Source organism: Mixophyes fleayi, chromosome 5 (assembly GCF_038048845.1).
Source record: "Mixophyes fleayi isolate aMixFle1 chromosome 5, aMixFle1.hap1, whole genome shotgun sequence".
Lineage (NCBI taxonomy): Eukaryota > Metazoa > Chordata > Amphibia > Anura > Limnodynastidae > Mixophyes > Mixophyes fleayi.
The window spans coordinates 102,194,867-102,220,868 of NC_134406.1; the positions used below are offsets into that span (position 1 = coordinate 102,194,867).

Consider the following 26,002-nt stretch of genomic DNA (forward strand, 5'->3'; position numbering starts at 1 on the left):
TTGTGTGACATATCTTTGTGTTTTTTTCACACTGCGCATGATCAGAAAGTGAATATACGCAACTGCGGCTATATGAAACGTGAGATTTTTTTGGCACTTATGACTCCTTACACCTGAAGAGGTGTGATGGGGGAGGGAAGGGGTTCTCTAACATTGGCAATGTACAGTAAGGGCGTGTTCAAGCAATTATGTTCGGATTCAGACTGGGACGTAGTCACATATACTGAAAAGGAGGTTTTATTTGTGGGTTGTCGGTGGCAAGTGTAAGTAGCGGACGATGACCAACACCCGAACTAGGGAACTGTTTGTAATTAGATTTTTTCTAATAATTTGCAGATGCTTACTGAGACTTGGATATAGGTTAGGAGTTGACGACCATATCGGGAAGTTGTTCCTGCTGTATCAGCTAGGTTATTCAAATTTAAATGATGCTTCATGATAATTACATTTCTACCATATAAAAGAAGTGTTTGTTTTTTTTTTGTTTTTTTACATGTTCGTAAGTTAGATATAAGTGTCTGAGGGTGTGTCTGTTGTTAGGTGCACATATCTGCTACTCGTTAGGACCTCGACGCATCCTCAACTCTCAATACAGCGTACATACACTCACTTACGTGCAACTTTTTCAAACGAAAGTTATGCTTAAGCTTGTGTTCCACTCTGAATCAAGTCCTGTGTATGTACCCATTGACTAGTAGCCACCTAGAAGAGCCTGTTTTGAAAGCGAACCACATGCCTTATAATCTTATCTAGAGCATTGTATCCGAGTTCTGACACCCTCAAACTGCAGAGTTGGAGTTAAGCTGGGTACAGACTACAGAAAATTTCTCCCAATGCGATATCGTTAATGATTTTACCAATTACTGAAAGTCCTGGTCAACATGCCGATTCATGCATACACACTATAGACATTTTACATGCTTTTTCGTCAGATCTGTGATTTTCGTCTGTCATAACCATCTGCTCAAAGTATCATGACTCCGTACACACTCTACAGATTTATGCTGTGCCTGCAGCAATATTCACAAACATACATCCACAAAGAGAAAATACCATCATCGCCATTCATTGCTTAGTCCTGCTTTGTTTGTAGTGTACTCTGTTCACAACTGTACACTTGTGAACTGAACACACAAATAACATATGGAGCAAGTAAAAAAGGTTTATTATTGATTAGCTATTAAAAGATAACTATTTCCATGTGCTTTACATTTAGACAACTCGCCACGTGGGAGACGCAAGAGACAACATCATAAATTTAAATATAAATGCTCAGAAAGGCGTCGCTTTTGAAGGAACTTTCCGAAGATTGCAGGACAGATGGGAGTACATACACACTGCAGAATTGGCACAACATCGTTCCATCGTTTATAGATATTTATAGATAGTCCATTTATAAAATCAAACAATACGGTATGCTTTGGAACGAGAAAATATGATTGTTTGAGCATACACACTATATCGGACTGAATGGTCGCTTCTCGTGTAATCAGCCCGATAATTGAGTGAAAAAGTTGAAGTGTGTACCCAGCATTAGGTATTTGTTAATTTATTTAATTTCACAACCTACAAGGCTACCCATTTTTTTTCGAATCTACTGCAAATGAAATATGCAGTGCTATACAGTGGTAAATTAAACTAATGTGAATACCTTGATTTTTGGTTTCAACGGGTGTATCAGATCTTATTCTGTTGACATTTACATTGCTGAATATTCTTAGATTTATGAAAGTTATGGATGCTGCAAGAAAAAATAGATTTTTTTTCTTAATGAAAATATTGATCAATTTAATTTTTCCTGCCTGAGTATAATAAGGTTACATGTTTACTTTAATCATGTGACTGTACACATGGCAGTATCATTAGCAGGCAAAGCTGAACAGTAGTGTTTGTGAGGAATCGAAACTGAAACTTAAATGCAAATTCCCTCCTTTGACATCACAAGGCTGATCCTGAACTGAGGGTTTTTAAGAGATTTGGAAGTAAGGAAATTGTATTGATTACATTACAGCTGGATGGTAAACATTAGAGCTGCTGCTGTGATCTTGGATCTCTTTGTTACTCTGTGGAAGGTACTGTCCTGCATAACCCTAACTAAGCTGCTGTTTGAAAATTTAGTTCATGATCTTGTATTTTTTTTTATTTTTTCAATTTTCTTTGTTATATTTATAAAATGGGATATAATTGTGATCATTCCACATAATTTTGTGTGAGTACTGCACAGAAACATTCTAAACCATGCTCTAGTGTACTGTTTCCAATATTTTATACTTTAAAGGAGACCTATGTTTGATAAATTGATAATACAGCCACTGAGTGTGTGTTTTATTTTCACAAACAAGTAAGTCGTTGCTGTTTTATTTGTTTTTCATTTAGTGGTCTTATTCACTCTGTTATTCTGTTGAACCTTAAGGGCTCTTACACAGACATTGAAGAACTTACATTTATAGTTTGTCTCAAACCTAATCTACAGTATAGTGACTGCCTTTTGTGGCAAGGTTCTGGCTTATATTTGTATTCATTGAGCTTTCACATAGAATGTAATTTTATTGTGCCTAGAGATTATTTTCCTGAATACTGTCGGCAGTATCAATATCGACGCAAAGCAAATGCTTGTCAGAAAATGTATATGTACAGGTATCATCATCATCATCACCATTTATTTATATAGCGCCACTAATTCCGCAGCGCTGTTCAGAGAACTCACTCACATCAGTCCCTGCCCCATTGGAGATTACAGTCTAAATTTCCTAACACACACACACACACACACACACACACACAGACAGACTAGGGTCAATTTTGATAGGAACCAATTAACCTACTTGTATGTTTTTGGAGTGTGTGGGAGGAAACTGGAGCACCCGGAGGAAACCCACGCAAACGGGGAGAACATACAAACTCCACACAGATAAGACCATGGTATATTTGCTTATACTATAAGAAAATGGACCTGTATATATCATTTATATTTTGAGAACTATAGTGGCAAGTGTTTGGCTTATATTTTTGGTGGGAATCTTCTAATAGTTTATTGCAATAAATTGTATTGGAAGTACTGACTGAATTATAGGAAATGATAAAGCTATTGCGGATCGCAACTAATGCATAGATGCCATTCTCGCCCATTTCTGCTCCTGCTCTTCCACATTGAAGGTCTGCGTTTTAATCAGACTAGGACTACACTAGTGATTTGTGCCATACAATCTGCTCTTTGTTTATGACTGTCTGCTGAAGTATGTCATATGTATTTTTATTCTTTGGACCCATTTATGTTCCTGTATTGCATGGTATATGCAGCAAATCGCATCTCCCTTTTACAACCATATTATATGTAACCTCTCTGGAAATCACGTGCAATCTGAGAGGGGGACACACAAACACTTTAATCATAAGGATTTTTGTGCTGTTTAAGCACAGAAAATACACACACACATATACAATATGTTAGTCTGTAGTTTTTTTTCCAGCAGCATCCTTTATGGGTGCATTCATTCTAAAATGGGCCACATTTTTCTTCAAACAAATTGCAAATAACATGGCAGAATATCAGTGACACATTCTCAATGTTATTTGCATGTTTTGTATCCACATTTGTGCCTGGTCTGCCAGAAGCCAAAGTTTGTGACAATTTACAACTTTATGCAGCTATATTTAGAACTGAGAATGGAGAAAACTTATGAAAAAACGCATGCCCAAGTCCAGCACAGACTTGGTGGATGATAAGCACATTGTAATAAATTATTACATATATTTTTTTCACTTCTCTACATTAGGTTGTGAAGTTAGAAGGGATGTGCTTCTCTAACAAGTCATACAGAGTGATACAACTTTTAGAAATGCATTGTGTTGATTAGTTAATTTATACACCAGGCCAGGCTCGGACTGGCCTGCAGGGCAGCAGGACTATCCACCGGTAGGCCCTGCCACATTATAGCCACGCCCCCTCCGTTGTTAGGGAGGAGCTAAGAAAACAGCTGACTCCCGACTTGCATACAATTCATCATTTGGACATACGCGAGAACAGGAAGGGACAGATGCGTTCCACAGTGGAACGTAGGCACCTTCCTCTCCAACAGTAACAAGCACAGACCACGAGAAACATCCTCTGATTTCAGCACACTGGGTACCCGGCCACCATCTCTATATACATCGAAACTTCAAGTAAACAAAGTTAAATTTGAAAGCATCGCAGCAATAACCATGTGATATATGTGGACAGTGATCTGAATATTTATATTGCACTAGCAGAGACTTAAAGAAATACCAATTACCATCTACTAAACTTGTATGCTATGAACATTATTTTATTGAGATATCAGTGACTGTGATATATCTGGATCAATGCAGCATTTATACCCACTGCCATTTGCCTCCCAGTAGCTAGACTAGTCCAGGTCTATATACCTAGGTTTGTCTGATTTTTTATGTATGTTCAATTGATGCCATACCATATGTATGTATATAGAAATCAATGCCTCATAATATAAATACTGTAGTTTAATTGGAGTATTTTATTTGTCTATATTAATGTATTTTTATGTATTTTAACCAGGATTCAATAAATTGTGATAAAACTAACATTAAATGTTATCCCACTAATTGAACCGAGCCTCTTGCTCACAACCTAATACAAGATATAGAAAAATACGAATTGTATTCAAGATAAAAGAATACAAATTTTATTATTAGCATTACACTTGGAATAATACATAAGTCAATGAGCGCTTAACTTTCAGTATATTATTAGTTCGTAGAGAGGGATAACCTGTGTTAATGCGGCTCTTGCAACAGTAGAGGTAGAGCGGAACTCCTCCCCCCCCTCCCCGTTTTTGACAAACACTCCCGTTAAACACACTACCACACAGGTGCAGAGAGTCGCGTCTGGGCTCTCTGAACTTGCGCGGTAGTGTGTTTTTCACTTTGAGCAGGGCAGATGAGAGTAGGAGTTCCGGATATCCAACCGCCCAGAGGAGCATGAGCAGGTTAGTAACTAAGTGCGCAGTCAGCCTGTCATTTTAAAAGAGAAGGATGAGCACACTACATTCTTTATATACTACACTATGGTGCTAGCTGTCCTTCGTGGGCTGACCACTCTCCCTTTAGTGTCTGGTCTCGCCTCTATAATGGCTGGCCACACCCCCTCTGGTGGGCCCCTAGCGTTGCAGTCCCCCGGTGGGCCCTTCATGCCCCAGTCCGACACTGCACCAGGCCCACAGTCTCCAGCCGTGTCCCACATTCTTATAAATGTGGGGAATATTGGGTGCATTTGGTCTCCCTCTTGGAGAGAGATTTTAGCAGATAAGATTGTTTGTTTGTTTGTTTTGTGCATACTAATTATGTGTAATGTTTGGTTATTTCAGCACATACTTCATAGTCTGTCGCAGAATCTTCTTTTCTGGCAACAATGAACTCCAAAAATGGCCAAGTTGGGTAAGGCATCCTAATTTGTTTACGAACATCTAGCATTTCCAAAATCACTTTTACTGTATGACCGCTGAATAATTTCCACCTTTTTTTACGTAGACCTGTCAGTGTTTGAGGGAGGTATCAATGAGGCATTGATTCCATTGACTGCCATGTAACTGTTGTTCCCAGAAATGTCCTCTACTGAGTGGTGTATTTGCATGCAATTGCATACAATTACCTCCCGTCTTCATGTCAGCCTCTGTTGCCTTATGCCCTTTTTTTTAGAACACCTGTTTTTTTCCAGTCATGGGGATTTTTACTCTTTGATAAATAGACCTAATAGAGTGATAAGAAACAGTGCTTTAGACTTGCTTTAGGCTCAACAGAATCCATGAAACTTCTGTAAACGGCAAGAATTATCCCTGATCCATATTTAAGTAGACGTGCATCAATCAGGATCTGTTATTTCCCCTATACAGTTTAGGACATTCTAAAAATGATGATAATAATTTTGCTGCTAAGAGCATAATGGTACTCTTGATTAATTTGTCTTTTCTCTTGCCTCCACCTGGGGGACCCTGCTTACCAAGGGGTTGTATGAGGGAACTTGGAGTAGGCACTCAAATAGTTAACTTTCCTGCCGATAGGCTATATCCCATCTGCAACCCCTTCAGTGTATGTTTGAGTGCCAGAGGATTAGGACCATTGGTGTGCTGTGTTGCAGCCATTTCCTTTTTAAATATTCCTTATTACCTGTAACAGATTCTGGATACTATATTACTAATCTTGATTAGCGCTGGCTTACCTGAGGTGCGGAGTCTAACGATCTCCCCGGTGTTCACCAAGAACCGCCGCAAGGCGGGGTGGGCTTCGCTGCCAGGAGTCGCAGGTCGCGGTCCCCAGGTTCGCCTCAAGATGTAGTACAGCGGAGTGAAGCGGTGGTAGCGGAGTCAACAAGCCGGTTCGGTACACAGGACTGGAGTCAGGCAGAATCAGAAGGCAACTCGGAGTCAACAAGCCAGGTTCGGTACACGGGTCACAAGAATAGGAGAATGGTCAGCAAGCCGGGTCGGTACACAGGGATTAGAGAGCCAGGGAAGTCAAACAGGCAGAGATCAGCACACAGGAGACACTGGAAACAGGAAGACACTGCAATCCACGAAGAGCAGGAGCCAGGAACAGGTAAGTGTTGCTCTGACACTCAGCGAGTGTCAGAGTGAGGTTTTTATACAGAAGGGGATTCAAAATCCCCGCCTCTAGGTTGTGGTCATGTGACCGCCTCCGGGTGCGGTCACATGGTCCTGAATGCGGAAGTGCGGCTGGACGGAGCGGCGGGGATAAGGTAAGTCCGTAACAGTACCCCCTGCCATAAAGGTGGACTCCGAACACCTAATAGGGTTTCAAAGGAAATTTTTTATGGAAGGATTTAAGTAGACTAGACGGGGAGCATGTAGGTCAATGGCTCTTACCCATGAGCGCTCCTCAGGGCCGTAACCCTTCCAATCCACCAAGAACTGTATGGCACCTTGAACTTTACGAGAATCTAGGATAGTTTTAATCTCGTATTCAACTTGATCCCGATCCACAGCAGGAGGAGGAGTTCTGGATGAGGTGGAGAATCTGTTGGTTACCATCGGTTTTAACAAGGAGACATGGAAGACATTGGGTATGCGTAAGGAGGGAGGCAGACTCAATCTAAAGGCTACGGGATTAATAATCTCAGATATAGCAAATGGGCCAATAAACTTGGGAGCAAATTTTTTACTGGGAACCTTTAAACGAATGTTCTGGGTGGATAGCCATACCCTGTCACCAACTGCAAAACTTGGAGTCATTCTTCTCCTTTTATCGTAGAATTTTTTGGAACGAGTAGTTGCTTGTTTTAAGTTTGTCTTGGTTTGTTCCCAAATATCAGAGAAGTTACGAACCAGAGAGTCCACTGCTGGAACTTCAGAAGATGAGACTTGAGAGAAGGTGGGTAGTCTAGGATGGCAGCCATACAGAACAAAAAAGGGGGAGTTAGAGATGGCCTCATGAAAATGGTTGTTATGGGCGAACTCGGCCCAAGGGAGAAGGTCCACCCAGTTGTCTTGGTTACTAGAGATGAATATTCTTAGAAACTTCTCTAATTCTTGGTTGGTTCTCTCAGTAGCCCCATTGGACTGGGGATGATATGCGGAAGAGAAGTCAAGCTTAATCCCGGATTTATTGCAAAAAGACCGCCAAAATTTTGATATGAATTGTGATCCCCTATCGGAGACAATATGTTGAGGACAGCCATGGAGGCGAAATATTTCTTTAATAAAAATATCGGCTAAGGAGGAGGAAGAAGGAAGGCCTTTGAGAGCAATAAAGTGAGCTGTTTTAGAGAAGCGATCCGTGACCACAAGCACTACAGTACAGGATTTGGAAGGGGGAAGGTCCGTGATAAAATCCATGGAGATCTGTGACCAAGGGTAATCAGGAATGGGTAATGGGAGCAAGCATCCATAAGGCTTCTTCCTAGAGGTCTTGTGTTGAGCACATTTGGAACAAGCAGCAACAAATCTCTTCACATCCTCCAGCAAGGAAGGCCACCAGTAGCTTCGGGACAATAAGTCCCAGGTCTTGCGAATGCCGGCATGCCCAGAGAAGAGTGAGTGATGAGCCCAGTGAAGGAGCCGGGTGCGTAGATGTGGCAAGATGAATGTTTTGCCTGGAGGACAGCCCTTTTTCAGGTGTGTAGCTGCCAATACTTGACATGGATTTACAATGAATTTCTTATCTTCCGAGGATTCCATGTCAGCTGGATCAAAAGAGCGAGATAAGGCGTCTGCCTTCGTGTTCTTAGATCCTGAGTGAAAAGTGATGTTGAAATCAAAGCGTGAGAAGAATAAGGACCACCTTGCTTGTCGAGGATTTAGACATCGGGCAGTGCGTAAGTAAAGCAAATTCTTATGGTCGGTATATATGGTGATAGGGAATTGTGCTCCTTCTAGTAAATGTCTCCATTCGGAGAGAGCCAATTTGATGGCCAGGAGCTCTTTGTCGCCAATCCCATAGTTCCTCTCAGCAGGTAAAAAGCGACGGGAAAAGAATCCGCAGGGATGAAGTTTTCCAGAAGAACCTCGCTGTGATAGTACGGCTCCTGTGCCAACAGAAGAGGCATCTACCTCCAAGACAAAGGGACGAGAACAATCTGGCTGTTGAAGAATGGGTGCGGATGAAAAGAGAGACTTTAATAATATAAAGGCTTGGATAGCCTCAGAGGACCAAATACCAGCATCAGCAGATTTGCGGGTCAATGCTGTGATGGGAGCCACGAGAGAGGAGTACCCCTTGATAAATTGACGATAATAGTTGGAGAATCCTAGGAAGCGTTGAGTGGCTTTAAGGCCTGAAGGTTGGGGCCAGTCAAGTATGGCTTTCAATTTTGTGGGATCCATCTGTAGACCGGTGCCCGAAATAATATATCCCAGGAAGGGAATTTGTCTCTGCTCGAAGGTGCATTTCTCCAATTTGCAAAATAACTGATTTTTTCGGATACGAGAGAGGACCTCCAATACATGAGTACAATGAGATGCTAGATCTTGAGAAAAGATGAGAATGTCGTCCAAGTAGATGACTACAGATTGGTACAAGAGGTCTTGAAACAGCTCATTCATAAAGCTCTGAAATATGGCTGGGGCATTGCATAGCCCGAAGGGCATGACCAGATATTCAAAGTGGCCGTCTCGGGTGTTAAACGCCGTCTTCCATTCATCCCCCTCCTTAATGCGTATAAGGTTATACGCTCCTCTGAGGTCAAGTTTAGAAAAGATGGTGGCACCCTTGATCCGGTCAAATAGTTCAGAAATCAGTGGCAGTGGATACCGATTTTTAACGGTAATGGCATTCAGGCCTCTGTAATCAATGCAAGGGCGGAGGCCCCCATCTTTCTTTTTTACGAAGAAGAAGCCAGCCCCAGCTGGGGAGGCAGACTTGCGGATGAAGCCCCTGTTTAGATTTTCTTGGATGTACTCCTCCATAGCCTTAGATTCCGGGAGGGAAAGGGGGTAAACACGGCCCCTGGGAATGGGTTTACCAGGTATCAGATCAATGCCACAGTCCCAGATTCTGTGAGGAGGAAGTCTAGTGGCCTCTTGTTGACAGAAAACATCAGAGAAGGTTTGATATGGCTCAGGCAGGAGAGTCACAGGAAATTCTCGGGTACGTCTGGGACTATTCGGGGGAACCACTCTCTGTAGGCAGCGAGAGAAGCAGGACTGTCCCCAGGACAATATGTGACCAGATTTCCAGTCCAAGGTGGGAGAGTGGGCACGAAACCAAGGAAGTCCTAGGATGACTGGGTTGGTAGATCTCTGTATTACTAGAAAAGAAATCTTCTCCCGATGAAGTGCTCCTATCTGAAGTAGAAGAGGAATAGTGCGTACCAAGATGGACCCCTCAGGGATTCTTCCCCCATCAATGGCCATCAGAGAGATGGGTTGTTCCAAGGCTTGTGTGGGAATAGCGAATTGTTTAACTACTGTGGCAGAAATGAAATTTCCTGCGGCTCCGGAATCTAGAAGAGCCGACTGCGGGAAGGTCTTTTGTCCTAACTGAAGGGAAATGGGAATAGACAGGCAATCATTACTATTGGGAACTGACTGACACTGAGAAAAGAGGCCCAACGACACAGCTCCAGAACTCGTTAGGCCCTGTCGTTTCCCGAGCGTTTGGGACAAGAACTCAGAAGATGGCCACTCTCTCCACAATATAAACACAACTTGTTCCGAAATCTCCTCTCCCTCTCTTCGGCTGATAGGCGGGTCCTCCCAAGTTGCATGGGCTCTTCAGGGGGAAGAACAGGGGTTTGGAAGTTGGGGGCCAAGCGAATCATGCTACGCCGCGACTGTTCCTTCTCGGAATTACGTTCCTTGAAACGCAAATCAACTTTGACACAGAGGGAGATAATGTCGTCCAGAGACGTAGGGAGTTCCTGGGATACCAACTCGTCTTTGATTCGGTCTGAAAGGCCCTGCCAGAATGTAGCTACTAGAGCCTCATCATTCCAGCGAAGTTCAGAGGCCATGGTTCTGAAGTGGACCGCATACTGCCCCACAGACTGGTTTCCCTGGCGGAGTCGTAGTAAGCCGGAAGCGGCATTGGACACCCTTCCTGGCTCATCAAATATTTTCTTGAAGGTGGACAAGAAGAGGTTGAAGTTCTGTAGAATGGGGTCGTCCCTCTCCCATAAGGGGGAAGCCCATGCTAAAGCTTGACCGGACAATAACGAAATCACATAGGCCACTTTCGTTTTTCCGGAGGGGAAGTTCCCAGGTAGAAGCTCGAATTGTATGGAGCATTGATTTAAAAATCCTCTGCAATTTTTAGGGTCTCCATCGAACTTAGGTGGGTTAGGTAACCGTAGCTGCGAGGAAGAAGCTGCTGCTGCTGCCTGAGGTACAGGGGCCACTGCCGGCCCAGGTGATCCACCAGCCACTAGGGTGTTCTGGACAACATCCAAGCGAGTGGATAGACTATTGAGGAATTTTAAAAGTTGCTCTTGGTTAGCTTCTTGTTTATCCATCCTTCCTACTAAATGCTCCAACAGATCTTTAGCTGTGGTATCCATGGTCAGAGCAAACTGTAACAGATTCTGGATACTATATTACTAATCTTGATTAGCGCTGGCTTACCTGAGGTGCGGAGTCTAACGATCTCCCCGGTGTTCACCAAGAACCGCCGCAAGGCGGGGTGGGCTTCGCTGCCAGGAGTCGCAGGTCGCGGTCCCCAGGTTCGCCTCAAGATGTAGTACAGCGGAGTGAAGCGGTGGTAGCGGAGTCAACAAGCCGGTTCGGTACACGGGTCACAAGAATAGGAGAATGGTCAGCAAGCCGGGTCGGTACACAGGGATTAGAGAGCCAGGGAAGTCAAACAGGCAGAGATCAGCACACAGGAGACACTGGAAACAGGAAGACACTGCAATCCACGAAGAGCAGGAGCCAGGAACAGGTAAGTGTTGCTCTGACACTCAGCGAGTGTCAGAGTGAGGTTTTTATACAGAAGGGGATTCAAAATCCCCGCCTCTAGGTTGTGGTCATGTGACCGCCTCCGGGTGCGGTCACATGGTCCTGAATGCGGAAGTGCGGCTGGACGGAGCGGCGGGGATAAGGTAAGTCCGTAACATTACCTTTTTAGAAGGTGTATGTGATATAGGCCGCACATACACAGCTTATGTAGGTTTTTCAGCTTTATATACCGGAGAGCAGCAGCCACAGACAAGAGGAGGCTTCTGCAGGGATGTTTCTGGTCACCTCACCAAGTAAGGAGACTACTGTTACCCTGGGCCATTCAGACACCGGCGCTGCCTTCTGGCAATGAGTGCCGCGTCTCTGTGTGCTGGGTGCCATTTTGGAAATGCCAAGTCCCTGCTGCTTGGAGGGAAGCACTTGGCTCAGATCAAAAATGGAGCAGCTGCTATTGGAAAACCTATAGCCATAGATAAGAGGCCAGCAGGGTTAAGCTAGCAAAAGCCCGCATTTGGCCTGTATGCTCAGGCTGCCTGAGAGGAGAGGGAGTGAATGAAAAAGAACTCCCTGTTTATTGCAACAAGTTGGTATGTTCCAACCCTGGAAATACACTGGAGGCGCTTATCTACAGTCAGGGGACTGGAGAAAATGCTGCAAATCAGAAACAGGCTTCTCTCCAATCATTTGAACTGGTTCTTGGCCAACAGGAGGACGAAGTACCTTTTTTCTGTCATTTTTTTCACACTGTACACACTATTGTTATAGTGGATATATGTATGCTGTTTGGAGTAAACATTGTGCCACATAAATCACAATTTCTGTTTGTGCGGACTGTGATGCGGTGGCCTGGTGTGAACAGGCCCAGGATTCTGCTCCATAGCAGATGGAGGAACCGGCGTGGACGGTCACATTGGCGCAGTCTGTATCTGCACTGACTCGGATACTTGCCCATCCGGTGGAGATCCCATCGTTCACTGGGGTACTTCCCCCTGCTCCTGTTCCTTTAGCCCCGTCTGCTGCACCATTGGCACCAGAAGTAGGGCAGGAAGTGAACCTGAGCCTTGTTGGTCAGGCATTCACCGCTTCTTTCAGAAACACCTGTCAGGAAGAGCCTGCGTAGTTCACGTCCTTAGTTAAAGACCTGGACCGGTTAAATCGGGACACTTCCAGAACCCAAGCACGACGCTGCAAGCGTCATAGGTCTACTCATTCTTACCTCGCACTTTCTGATTCAGAAGAGTCTTCTGTGGAGGAAGTTGAGCTTCCTGAGGATTCGGGACCCCCCCCCCCTATGGTGGGTGATGTGATTGCACCCTCAGGCATTGAGGATCTGGTACTGGTAGTTCGCCAGATATTGAATCTATTTGATCTAGAGAAACCTTGGTCAGACTTAGGCCTCTTTAAGCAGGAAATGTCATGTTGTCTGTTTTCCGGCATCAGTGTAACTTACAGAGTAAGCTGAGTCAACTTGGAAGCAGCCAGATCGTAAGTTTGTTATACCACGCAGATTTCCAGTCCTTTATCCCCTGCAGGCATTAGAAACGGCCCGCTAGAAACAGGCTCCGAAGGTGGATGTGTCAGTGGCCAGGCTGACCGGCCATACTACTCATCCAATGCTGTTTTTTTTTTGTTTTTTTTTAAATCCATCCTTCTGGCGGCAGGCGCCTCACTACGGCCTATGCTGTTTTTAGCGTGGGTCCCCCGGGCAATGGATACCTGGGCTAACCAGCTGGTAGCAGGGTTATAAGACACAGATCTTCTTCCCCAGGCTCTACATTTAAAGAAGACCTTGGGTTACCTGTATGAGGCTGCTCAAAACACAGCCTCAGTTTCCTCATCTGACAATGCAACAAAGAAAATCCTTGGCACTAAGAACGAAATGGTGTTGTATTTATTTTTACACAGAAATGCAGGTTCTGGCCAGAACTGCAATAAAATAATCAATAACAGGTACACAGCAAGGTATTTCAATGATATAAACTTACATAAATAGGGATGCTCAGAGCAATGTCCCAATAGGCATACAAAGTCCTGCTTTATGTGGTAATCTGTCAAAGGTTCGGCTCACAAGTAGAAACAGCATAATCGACTAAATGGAGGGTTGAAACAACCTGCTTATCAATCTAACTGTATGAAATCCGTATGACTACAGTAAGTCTTTGGAGATAATGAACATAGGATGGACCTTTATATCCAAATGTGATGCACAAATGCTTCCAAAGTCTTAGTTGAAATGAGGGGGACTTGTGATTCAGCTGCCAGCTGTGTGTTGAAATTCTTTTACCTCCCTTGATAGTGGCCGGGGGTGGCATGATGTAGCCTGGAGAGTTCAACAGATGCGGCTTCTTTAGTTGGTTCGCACATGCGCGGGACTCTTGCCAATATCGCAGCTGATGGTAATCTCTCCTCCCTCTATTCTCCCGTGCTGACCTGGCAAGCCTCCGTATCAGCAGCGGGAGCTATGAATCAGTGTTTGTTTCTTCCGTGGAAGGTTGTAGATAGTGCATCCAGTGGAAGGAATAGATATGGTATTGTGGCAAACCAATGCAAGTGACACATGTACCACTCATCCAATGCTGTTGTTTTTTTTTGTTTTTGTTTTTTTTTAAATCCATCTTCCTGGCGCAGGCGCCTCACTACGACCTATACTGTCTTCAGCGTGGGTCCCCTGGGCAATGGAGATCTGGGCTGACCAGCTGGTAGCAGGGTTACAAGACACAGATCTTCTTCCCCAGGCTCTATATTTAAAGGAGGCCTTGGGTTATCCGTATGATCAAAACGTAGCCTCAGTTTCCTCATTTATCTCGGCATTCGCAATAGTGGCCCGTAGGACCCTCTGGCTCAGGTCCAGGGATGCTGATGCAGAGTCAAAGAAATCTCTGGAGGCTCTTCCCTACTCGGGCTCAGCCCTTTTTGGTCCAGAATTAGATAATAATATCTCTCGGGCCACGGGAGGTAAAAATATCTTCCTTCCGGTGAGTACCCCTTAACCTAATGTTTGGGCTTCGATTCCGAGGTTTGGGTCTTTTCATCCTTTCCTTCAGGGAGGGGTCCATTGGTGAGAGCCCAGACCATTAGTGGCAGGTCCTCTGTGGGCAGAGGTCCTTCCCAGAGAGGTAGAGCCTTATTCTCTACCAAACATCCAGACCCCAGGCTCCCGGATAAACCGGCAGCCTGACTGGACCCTTCCCCTTTTTGTGACAGCAGGGATAGGGGGACGCCTGCTGTGGGTCAGAATTCTTGGAGCGGCTTCCTTCCACAACTTGGAGAGGGGTGATCATTCAGAGGGTCAGCATAGCTGTTGTTCCTCCCTGACTCCCCCCCCCCAATTCTTTTTTCATTTTCAGATAAGGATGATAATAAATTGAAGCCAGGCTGTCGCTTTGCTTCCTTCAGCAGGAGTCATCTGCCGGAATATGACCGGGAGAGGGTTCCATTCAATCCCTTAGCCCATCAGACCTCTCCTCAAGAGATGGCTGGGCATGAAAGTTTACAGTCTTCAGATATAAACCCCCTGGGGCTGGCCCTAGTCTCGTTACTTCCTGTAGGGTCCCTTGAGCAGGCTGAAGGACTTTCCCATCCCTCACAGAGCCCCAGAAGTTGCTGGCGGTTCTAGGGCAGCTTCTGGTGAGCCTGAGGGTTGCTGCGAGCCAGAAAACCAACCTCAGCTTGCATTTATTTTAGAGTGTGACATACCTACATTTCCCTTCCTTCTGCTCTTCTGTGGTTATTCTCTTGGTGTTGTGGTTCCCTCCCTTTGGGCTTTTGTATTGCACACTAAAGTTCACACGGGGTTGCAGAGGGGATATAGCCTGTCAGCAGAAAAGTTAACTATTTAAGTGCCTACTCCAAGTACCCTCATACAAAAACCATGGTAAGCAGTGTCTCCCAGATGGACTCAGAGAAATGAACTTAACGTGAGCATAACATCCTCTTTTTTTTTTTTTTTTGCTGTCTTAACCCCTTTGTAACTGAAGGTGGTTTGCATCTTTATGACCAACACAAATGTCTTGCTTTTTGCTCTGCAGAATTTCCGTTTTTCTCAAGGAAAGTTTTCATTGGGTTAGGTTGTTTCAGAGACAGTTTGGGCTTTATGTGGGCAAGAACACCTAACTAGCTCCTTATGTTCAATTGTGTACAAGCTTTATTTTTATATAGTGTAAGAAGCCATGTAAAAGCTCTAATTCTAAATATTTTTAAACACCGACAATGTGTAAAATCCCTGTATATATTTATTTTTCTTTTTTTGACAGGGTGGATCATCGAACATGGGCAAACATGTTAAAAATGCAAGGAAATGAGTTGTACAAAGCTGGGCATTATGTACAGGCTCTTAAAACATATGAGCTTGCCATAGGCTACATGTCAGAAGCTTTCAACATAGGCTCCATGTAAGTGTCCAGATCATGTATATATGTATTTTGAAGATAAAAGCAAAAATTATATTAATATGTAATATTTAGTATGTGTAAAATATGTCAAAAAAAACAGTAAAACTATGCCATCTTTTAGTTTTGTTATGATGCAGACCCTTGTCCTGTGTTTTTGCTTCTTTATATAAAACTAATTTTCATTCTTGCATCCTTTTCTGTCATCTCTGATATCATGTAACACTATCGAAATCAATTTAGCAGATACACCTCACCTATTTATTATAGTGATTTCATATAGGCTACATTTCACTGAAAATGTGAAAATATAAATTGGGCTAAGATCAGTTATTTTCCTTCGAGCAAAATTACCCATTACACTGATGATGTTGGAAGGATAATGTGCTGGTCATGCTGTAATTTACAGATCCAGATATTGCAGAGTGCGTGGCCGATCCCTATAGTTTTTATAACCAGGCCCATCTCCACTGAGTCTTTTTATCATTCCTTGATAATTCAGCATTAATACGGTTCTAATAGAAAATGTACAATAGATTCTGTTTTCATAAAATAAGCCAGCAATGGTATTATTCCATTTAGTAGCAGAAATTAGTGCACATCCAAATATCGCAGTTTTTATTTTTGCTTTTCTTAAAACCTGCTTAAACAAGAGTCATTCTCTATTATCAAACAAAATCAGGACAATGTCAACTTGCCTGTGACGATTTATGTATTGCATCTAATGACAATGTTATTTTCTGTTGAATTTTCTGTTGAATTCATGTATGACCATGCATATTGTATGTAACCTTGTAATGTAATCTCAACGTGTGCTTTGCTAAATGACATGAGTCTGAACTGCAAATGTCAATAATCTGTTGAAATTAGCCTGACCAGGGAGAGAGAGGCATCTCTGAGGAGTTTGAAGGCCCAAATTTGTAAACCATCTAGTCAAGCAGAACGAGCAGAGGTGAGAATTTGAGGTCCTGTGAACATTCCCGATCTCGGGACATCCCTAGATCACTTTGAAAGCCCTGTGACTGTTATGAGCCGCGGCTCCACTGCTGACAGACGCAGTTCACTGTGGGCGTCTCTTCTCCCTTCTTCGACCGAGTTGTCTGGGCAACAACCGGGAGGCTTGGTTCTCCATGCCGCCAAGCCCGGCTGTTTGACAGCTGGCCAGGCACGGGTGCACGCAGGTCTGTAATGAGTTCAGCCTCCTGAACTCATTACAGGGAAACTGTATTATAATCCACCTGGGCTGATTACTGGCAGTAGGGCACCCTGCATTCACATTGGGCCACATCACTATTTAAGGCAGTAAAGGCTTAGCCTCACTGCCGGTTATAGTTCTCAGTTGCTGTTTGCTAACCTGCTCCTGTGCCTTGAACCTGTTTGCTGTTTTGGATTGCTCGTGTATGACCCCTGGCTTTGTTTACTGGACTTTGCCTGTTGCCCTGACCACTGCTTCGTTCCTGGACCTTCCCCGTTTGCTGCCAGCCCTGACCTTTTACCTGTTCCTGACCATGGTATCTGATTCGGACCCTTGGCCACGGCTTGTTTTCTGACCACGCTTCATTTACTGGCTCCCGCTGTGCTACATTCATAAACTTGTACTACTGAGTGTAAGACCTGGAGGCATCAAAGTATCTGTGAGCGTGACGACCTCTACAGGAAAGGCGGCTGCTATAGGTGAACACCTCTCCATCTTGTTCTACAAGTTCATGATAGTAGTCGTTGGCCATAACAGTGACATTTGGAAGATCAATCTGTCCTTATTGACAGCTAAACTCCACAGGTGGGGGGTGAGAGCTATGTGGAAACAGGTTTAAAATCTTCCGACATAGACAATAACGTGTGCATTTTCATGAGGAGGTCTATCAAAACTGAAATGTCTTATCTTTCTCAATTGTGTTCCCTCACACACCAAGTCTTAACTAGTAAGTAGTAACTGGTTTTATTTCCTATTTTATTTCGGAAACTTATTTGTGCAACTTGGAAACATTTTTCAGATTAAAATACATGTAATCTAGCATTTTCTTTGTGAACTTATGAAGCCCAGGCAGATTCATGCCACATGTGTATGTGATTTAAGTGTGAAACATTAATAAGTGGTTTTGGGTGACACCATGATAAATCCTTTGTTGCAGAAAAGATGTATTCATTGCGAAGTGACTAAGGTAACGCCAGTCACAGTCAGTGTTCAGATTGCTGTATCTTGGACAGGCTGGGCGTTCGTGACAAACCGGTTGGCAGCTTTATGGGATTGATAAAAATGTTTCTTTTTATCATAAGAACTTAAGTGAAGTAGTGGTGTGTGATTCTAGAAAGAGTCTGCATCCTAATAGACTGGAGATTACGCTCAAGGCTTACAAAATTTTAAAGGACATACTGCACATCTAGTTTCTTGCCCCCCCCCTGGTCCCTGATTATGAACAGATGAAAAAGGATGAGCTTTTGGCTTTGTGTGTCGAAAGAGGAATTGTTGTCGTATTTACAAATGGGTCACTTGACAATCCTCTTTATGGAAGTATATGTATTAACATTTCATAATGTTTAATTGTTTATCTTTTCAGAGATTTCATAAAAGAATTGGCAGTGTTATGGAGCAACCATGCCAATGCCCTGTTCAAACTTGAAAAATGGCAAGAATCATTTTTTTCTGCACAGAAGAGTTTACAACTGGATCCATATTTTGTCAAGGTGAAACATTTTCCACAGTACTTTAATGTTGTTTTCACAAGAAGTTGGCTGACAAGAGTGGAATAGTGCTATTTGTATTTAGGTTTACCCAGATGGTCATGATTGGAGAATACCGTTCACCTCTTCCTGCAGTTCTAATAACTGGTGGGGAAAATATTTAGGGTTAAAAAAACAATTACTGCATCTATATTTTTTTTTTTTTTTAAAGTTGAACCATTTGATAGTCATTTAACAATCCTCTTATGTGCAAAAAATACCACCACAACCAGTTAGACAGTTTCATCAATAATTGCCTTTTCACAACTGTTAGTTAGAGGAAAAATTGTGAATAAAAGGGATTTTTTTTTTTTTTTTGAGTAAATGTTTTTGGCCTATAGAGTATTAAGACCTAAACAAATTATTTAATAACATCATACACTGAAATTGTGTTATGTAACGTGCTTGTTCCAAGCACTGTACCTCAACATAAGTTTTTTTTTGTTTTGTTTTTTGTTTTTGTTTTTCCTGTTTTAAACAATGATTTTATATTGAATTTTTTTTTTTTAAATGTTAAGGGTACAAAAATGAAAAAGAAAGTAGGGAGGGGCTGAAGGTATAATGCACATAAAATATCAAGCATTACAATATGGGTAAACAAAGTCAGAAGCAAGAAACATATCTAAGGCAACCAATCTGACTGTATCATAACATTATGGAGAAAGAAAGAGGGTTTCTTGCGTAGAACAGGGACTAGGGTGGGTCAAGATATATTCCTGCCACGGAAACCACTTCATGTGTGGTGACATGGCAGAAGAACTCCTAGAGTTTCCATGTCACAGCTCAATTGGACTTTAGAGATAATTTGGGAGATAGGGGGAATGTGAGGTGTCTTCCAGGTCTGAGCAATTGCAGCTTTGGTAGCAATGAGTATGTGTCCTATGAGGTAACGGTCTCCCATGGAAGTCCGGGGAGTCAAGATGTGCAGGAGTGCAACGTCTGGGATAGGGAGTTTAGTAACAGTCGTTATTAATGGAAAGGCTAAGGCCCATAGAGGGCCAATTATAGGGCACGTCCAAAAGATATGAAAGATATCAGCAGGCTGTCCACAGTGATGCCAGCAAGAGTTGGAGTGTGATAGCCTGATCTTATGGAGTTTAACCGGGGTCAGATAGTCTATGAAGTAGGATATACATCATCTTCTTGTGGTTTAAGCAGTGAGACATACGATGAGTTGTGCGGAAAATATACTCCCATTGTGTTGAATCCAGCTCATTCCCGATGTCTCTTTCCCACAGAAGGAGGGAAGAAGTTTTCTCAAACTTTCTCATCGGAGAGGTGCTTATACCAAAAAGAGATGTCTGCCTTATTGGAACCCGATGTCAATCTAGCATAGAGTAGAGGAGAAGGTTGTTGTAATGAAATCTGTTGTGTTGAGACCGAAGAGGGAAAAGCCAATGTCAAACTTGTAAATACTTGTAAAAGTCGTTCTTGGGTAGGTTAAAACACTCTCTTAGCTGTGTAAAGGATAGGAGAGTCTGGTCAGAGTAGAGGGCCTTAAGGGAGGCGATACCTTTACTAATCCAAAGAGAGAGATGGAGGTCAGGGATAAGTTTAGTCACAGCAAATAGTGAAAGATTGGTCGTAGGAAGCGTCAAGTGTTACACCCCCGTAAGAGTTTTATCCCATACCGCCAGGGCATCTCTCGTGAGTCTGGGAAGATCGGGAAGTGATGGGCGCCATGCTTTAGGTACTCTGGGTACCTAAATCAGCTAGTGGGAAGGTTTGGGTGCGATTTCTTTCTAAGTCGACCCAGGACTTGTAGCTAGATGGCGGAGACCAGTCCCGTATCTGGGCCAATACGACCACTTCCTGATATTTAACCATGTCAGGGAAGGTGAGGCCTCTGGCCCTTTTTGAGCGTGTCATGATCGCAGCAGCAAGTTTTGGCGGTTTGTTCTTTCAAACATATGTAGTGAGGAGGGAGCATAATTTATCTATATATGTCTTTGGAAGATTAAAAGGGAATGTGCGGAACAGGTATAAAAGTTTAGGCAATAGAGACATTTTAAATGCAACAATCCTACCCAGCCAGGGGATCTTGTGACACTGCCAAGACTTTGTTAAGTTGGTCAAATGTAACAAAAGAGGGGTGTGGTTGCAAAGTATCTACTGATGGAGTGATCAATATGCCAAGATACGGGAGAGCAAAGGTCTTCCAGGAGTATGGAAATTCTGTTTTTAAGCGGGTTAGACATTAATGGGTAAGGCTTCCGTTTTTTAGAAGTATTTAGCTTATATACGGCAGCGTAGGTAGATAGTGTATGAGGCGGCAGCATAGGTAGATAATGTGTTATGAAAGGTTGCAAACAAGGTCTCCGGGCTGGTCACAAACAGCAAAATATTTTCTGCAAACAGATGCAATTTATGCTTGGTTTTGGCTACCTCTACACCTGTGTACGGCGTGTTTAGTCTAATCTGTTCAGCTAGGTACAATGGCAAGTACAAAGATAAGAGGTGACAGAGGACATCCCTGCCTAGTGCCATTCGTAATTGTAAATCTAGCAGCGGTGAAGCCATTACTGTATACACTTGCTGAGGGTCCATTATACAAGGCAAGCATGGATGCCAGAATATCGTGATCAAACCCAAACTGGGCCAAGACCTGGTGCATGTATTCCCACTGTAGTCTGTCAAAGGCCTTTTCGGCGTCTAGTGGCAGTAACACTAATTCAGAACTGAGTTTATTTACCTGCTCAACAATGTTGATTATTCTGTGGGTATTGTCGGACGCATGTCTGCCCGAAACAAATCCGACCTGATTGGGGTGTACAAGAATCAGATAAGGGGATTGAATCTATTGGCTATTAATTTGGCATAGATTTTTATGTCCGAATTAAGAAGAGCAATAGGTCTATAATTTTTCACACATGGTTGGGTCTTTTCTCGGTTTGGGTATCGTCACTATACGGGACTCGTTGAACACTCATTCTAGGATTGGGGCAAGCTCTGTCTGCCCTGGTGCTTTATCTTTGGGCATGGATTTAATGACTGACAGGATCTCGAGTTGTCCATGGGGGATTGAGGGACTGTTTGGATTCATCAGGTATCATAGGGAGATGGACCTCTTTCAAAAAATTTGCTATTAAGGAGGGGGTCGGTTGAGGAGTAAGTTTGTCCTCCTTCAGATAATAAAGTTTTGAATAATAGGCCGCAAAGACATTGGCAATATCTTGGGATTAGAGATTCTAGTACCTGAGACAGTTAAGTGTCTTATACGATTTTGGGCTTGCTGTCCATATCAAGGGAAAACCGTTCCGTCTCCAGTTCTCTCTGATGATGGATGGAGGCACGTTTAAGTCTCGCGCCAGTTTGAATGGCAGAGCCTCGAACCACAGCCTTAAGAGTGCACCAGAAGTTGAAGACGGAAGTGTTCTCCGGGGATTTAGTTTCAATGTAGGTGTCTAACGTTTGCTTGAGTGCAACTCTAGCTTACAATAAAGAGAGGAGATATGGGGACAGGCGCCAGGAACCAGGGGAGACTACCGGTTTGGGAAATCGCCAGGTCCAAACTATGGGAGCATGGTCGGACCATGATATCGGGAGGATCCCACCTGATTTAGTGGTTTGTAACGACCACTTATCCATCAAGATTAAGTCAATAAACATAATAAAGGCCAAACTCCGTAAGAAGCTTAGAATGCTGCAGAGGGACCCTCCAAATTATCTGCAGAGTGAAAAGAGGGGGTATGGGAGCCATCTAACTTGGGGTTAGCGATTTATATTGAAATCGCCCATGATAATGAATGTGCCTTGCTTATGGGCTTCAATGTCACGGAAAGTAGCTCTGAGAAAGGGTGGAAAAAGGAGAGCGCTAAGGGTCTTTTGTTCAGGGAATGAAGGCCCCTTACATTAAGCGAAATAAATTTAACCATTTAAAAGAGTGGATTGAAGCTGTAGCTACATAGAGAGGACAAAATAAACCAGTGACTGAACATGGTATGTACCCAGAATGGGGGGGGGGATGGTAAAAAAAAGAACCACAATAACCCCAATCCTGGGTTTAATGTAGTTGCTGGAATGGGAACTAACTGGCAAAATCAGTATAAAGGGTAACATGACCCGCAGGGCGGTGTCACCCCCTGCACCCACATGATAACAAACCGTAGTGTCAGTACCTGCATAAGGTGGTTAACACGAAAACGAATAACAATAAACTGTGTCAAAAAGAAGATAAAACAACAAGCTAACTCAACCTGTATTTCAAATTACAATCCGCTGGGATACTATAGATTAAACTTTCAAATAGCTATAGATCATACTTAAAGTTAAACATCTAAAACTGCATAATATGGTAGCAAGGTAAGAAACCTGTTGAACACAGTCCTGCTTACCAATCGGAGACCTGTGCCATAGTCCATACAAGGAACACCCTCATGGTGATAGAGGCAATATATAAGTCTCAAATTGAAAACTAGAGGTACCCCTGAAAGCAGGAAGGCACTACCTCGGGTCCCGATGGCTCAACATAAACTTGAATGAGTAGAGAAAGCAGCTGGCCCATCATTCAATCTCCCGGAACACACAACCAGTCCTGACGAACTAAGTTGCTTAAAGGAGAACCAGTGGAATATAAAGATATATTCCAGGATTGTAAGAACTCCTCCACCCCCTCCCCTCTCCCTGTTGGAGTCCCTCAGGGCTCTGTTCTTGGCCCTTTACTCTTTTCGCTCTATACTTCCTCCCTTGGGGCTCTCATCTCCTCTTTCGGTCTTCAGTATCACCTATATGCTGATGATATTCAACTCTACATCTCTTCTCCTGATCTTTCCTCCTCCCTCCTCTCTCGTGTAACTGACTGCCTCTCAGCCATCTCATCCTGGATGTCCTCTCGCTTTCTTAAAATTAACATCTCCAAAACCGAACTCATTGTCTTTCCCCCACCCAGGCTCCCTTCTCACCATGACCTCTCTATCGTTGTTAACAACTCCACTATCTCCTCTGTCACCCAACTCCGCTGCCTAGGTGTCACTCTCGACTCCTCTCTCTCTTTTGCCCCCCACATTCAATCCCTTGCCCAAGCCTGTCGCTTCCAACTCCGTAACATTGCCCGCATCCGTCCCTTCCTCTCTCAAGATGCCACCAAAACTATCATCCATGCCCTCATCATCTCCCGTCTCGACTACTGCAACCTCCTCCTTACTGGCCTCCCCCACTCCCGTCTCTCCCCCCTCCGCTCTATACTCAATGCGGCTGCAAGACTCATCTTCCTCTCACGCCGCTCCTCCTCTGCCTCCCCTCTCTGTCTTTCCTTACACTGGCTCCCCTTCCCCTACAGAATCCTTTTCAAACTCCTCACCACCACTTACAAGGCTCTCTCTCAGTCTACTGCCCCTTACATCTCTAGCCTCCTCTCCATTCACACTCCTGCCCGCTCCCTGCGCTCGGCCAATGATCGCCGCCTCTCCTCCACTCTGATCACCTCTTCCCACTCTAGAATCCAAGACTTCTCCCGTGCTGCACCCCTTCACTGGAACGACCTCCCTCGCTCCATTCGTCTCTCACCCAATCTGTGCTCCTTCAAGCGGGCACTTAAAACTCACCTGTTCCTTAAGGCCTACCAACCATCCACTTAACCACTCACCCTTCTGTTTCTCCCCTGGCTCCTTTCCTCTCTCCCCGTTGCTTCACTGGCTCCCTTTTGTGCCTGACTTTGTTTACCCTCCCTTAGGATGTAAGCTCGAATGAGCAGGGCCCTCTTCCCTCCTGTCTCCATACCTGTTCTTCTGCTCCATCTCTACTGTATCTGCCTGCTTGGAGTTTCTGAAGTACTGGTACTTTGTGTTTATTGTCCTGTACTGTTTTACCCTGTATAGTCTACTGTTTGTACCATGTTCGGCGCTGCGGAAACCTTGTGGCGCCTAACAAATAAACGATAATAATAATAATAACTGTATTCCATCATCAGTCGAGGCAATAATGTGGGTTGAGTTGTTTTGTTGAACGATCAGGTTGACTGGGAAGCCCCAGCAATAATGGATCTCTTGATCTTGCAGAGCTCTAGTAATAGGCTGGAAAGACCTTCTCTTGGCGAACGTGGCAGGGGAGATTTCAGGAAAGACTTGTAAGTCCTGTAGAATCTCCATAGAGTTAGAAGCCCTAGCCCTCCTCATGATCCTCTCCTTGATGTGGTAGAAATGGACCTGCATAAGTGTGTCACGAGGCATAGTGTCTGGGCCAGACCTCTGTTTCGGTAGTCTATGTATACAGTCCAGGAGTGCATCTTGTTCTGCTGTAGTCGGGAACAATTTGCGGAAAAGTTCCCGGACGAAGGTAGAAAGCTTACAAGGAGAGACTGACTCCGGGATGCCACCCATTTTCAAGTTGTTTTGTCTGTTTATCAGCCAGTTTGTCAGGTTTGGAAAAGACTAGGGCTTCGAGCTGTTCATGAGCGGTGATGAGCTCATTATTGATGCCATCAGCTCTTCCATTTTGTCCTCTATGGGCGAGGTGCCCCCCCTACCTCCCAGCTCAGTGACTTGTGCGTTCACTTCCTGAAGGTAGGAGTGCATGTCAGACATCAGATCCGCCTTAAACGTGGTCAACATGAGTTGCATGGGTTTGACAGTAAGTGGACCGTCGGGGTCAGTCTGGTGTGCTGGAATAGGAGAAGGTGGCAACTATGCAGTATTGGAGACTCCAGAACCCTTGGTCTGAGGTATAGCCCCCGAGGTTGATGAAACTTGCGGTTTAAAGAATTGGACCGCAGAGGGTGATGCCACAGTCTTAATTTATTTTGGGTGCCATGGTGGTGTCAAGACCCAGTTGAAAGCGATATTGTTGAAGTAGTGATCTTAAGGCCATCGTCTGAGACTGAGTTAAATTAGGAGTGAGGGCTGTATCCGCTCAAGCGTCTGACGCAGGTACTTTGAACATTGAGGGTAAAATCACATGTTGGCAGAGGGATCCCTCCCCATCTGTTTAGGCTTTATGTAGCTGGAGAAATGCAGGGCTGGAGGAGGAGTGCTCCTTGCATATATATGATTTTGTAGGTAGAGGATAAAGCACCACTACAAAGGTGGAGAGGTACCAAGATGTAGGCTACATACAGATTAGAGTAAGGTGCCCCAGCTTATATTGATGGGAGTTGCTGCCCAAGGGACTAATAACTGGTCCTGCTTCTTCAGAGTCACGGGGGTCACTTCCACGTGGCAGCCATGGAAGGCGGCGTGTGAGGCTGCAGGGGTGGTCCAAGTCACGGCAATACTTGGGTCAGTCGGTACCAGAAGCACTCAGACTGGTCAGATTGTAGATGAGTCCCACAAAATCAAAATAAGTAAAAGATTTCGACCTAAGAAGGAAGAGCATTGAGAAAGCACGTCTAGTTAAAATGGCGTTCCCATAAGTTTTTGGTTTTTTTAATGTGACATGTTTTTAAAAATAAATAAATAAATATTAAAATAAATAACAATGAGATGTTTCCCCACACATCAAATTTTGCTTCATTAAAAGCTTTGAATTTTAGGGGTACTTATTTGTCACCTCTAACAC

At 43.9% G+C, this 26,002-nt stretch overlaps 1 protein-coding gene across 1 annotated transcript in view; it reads left to right on the forward strand.

The window, feature by feature from the left end:
- The first annotated feature begins 1,969 nt into the window (after positions 1–1,969).
- The window catches only part of TRANK1 (tetratricopeptide repeat and ankyrin repeat containing 1), an 84,534-nt gene continuing 60,501 nt past the window's right edge, over positions 1,970–26,002 (forward strand). Inside the window, exons 1-4 of the mRNA XM_075212628.1 lie at positions 1,970–2,072; positions 5,364–5,433; positions 15,656–15,793; positions 18,349–18,475. Of these exons, the coding sequence (XP_075068729.1) occupies positions 5,408–5,433; positions 15,656–15,793; positions 18,349–18,475 (291 nt within the window). The 5' untranslated portion in view covers positions 1,970–2,072; positions 5,364–5,407. The remainder of the gene's footprint in view (positions 2,073–5,363; positions 5,434–15,655; positions 15,794–18,348; positions 18,476–26,002) is intronic.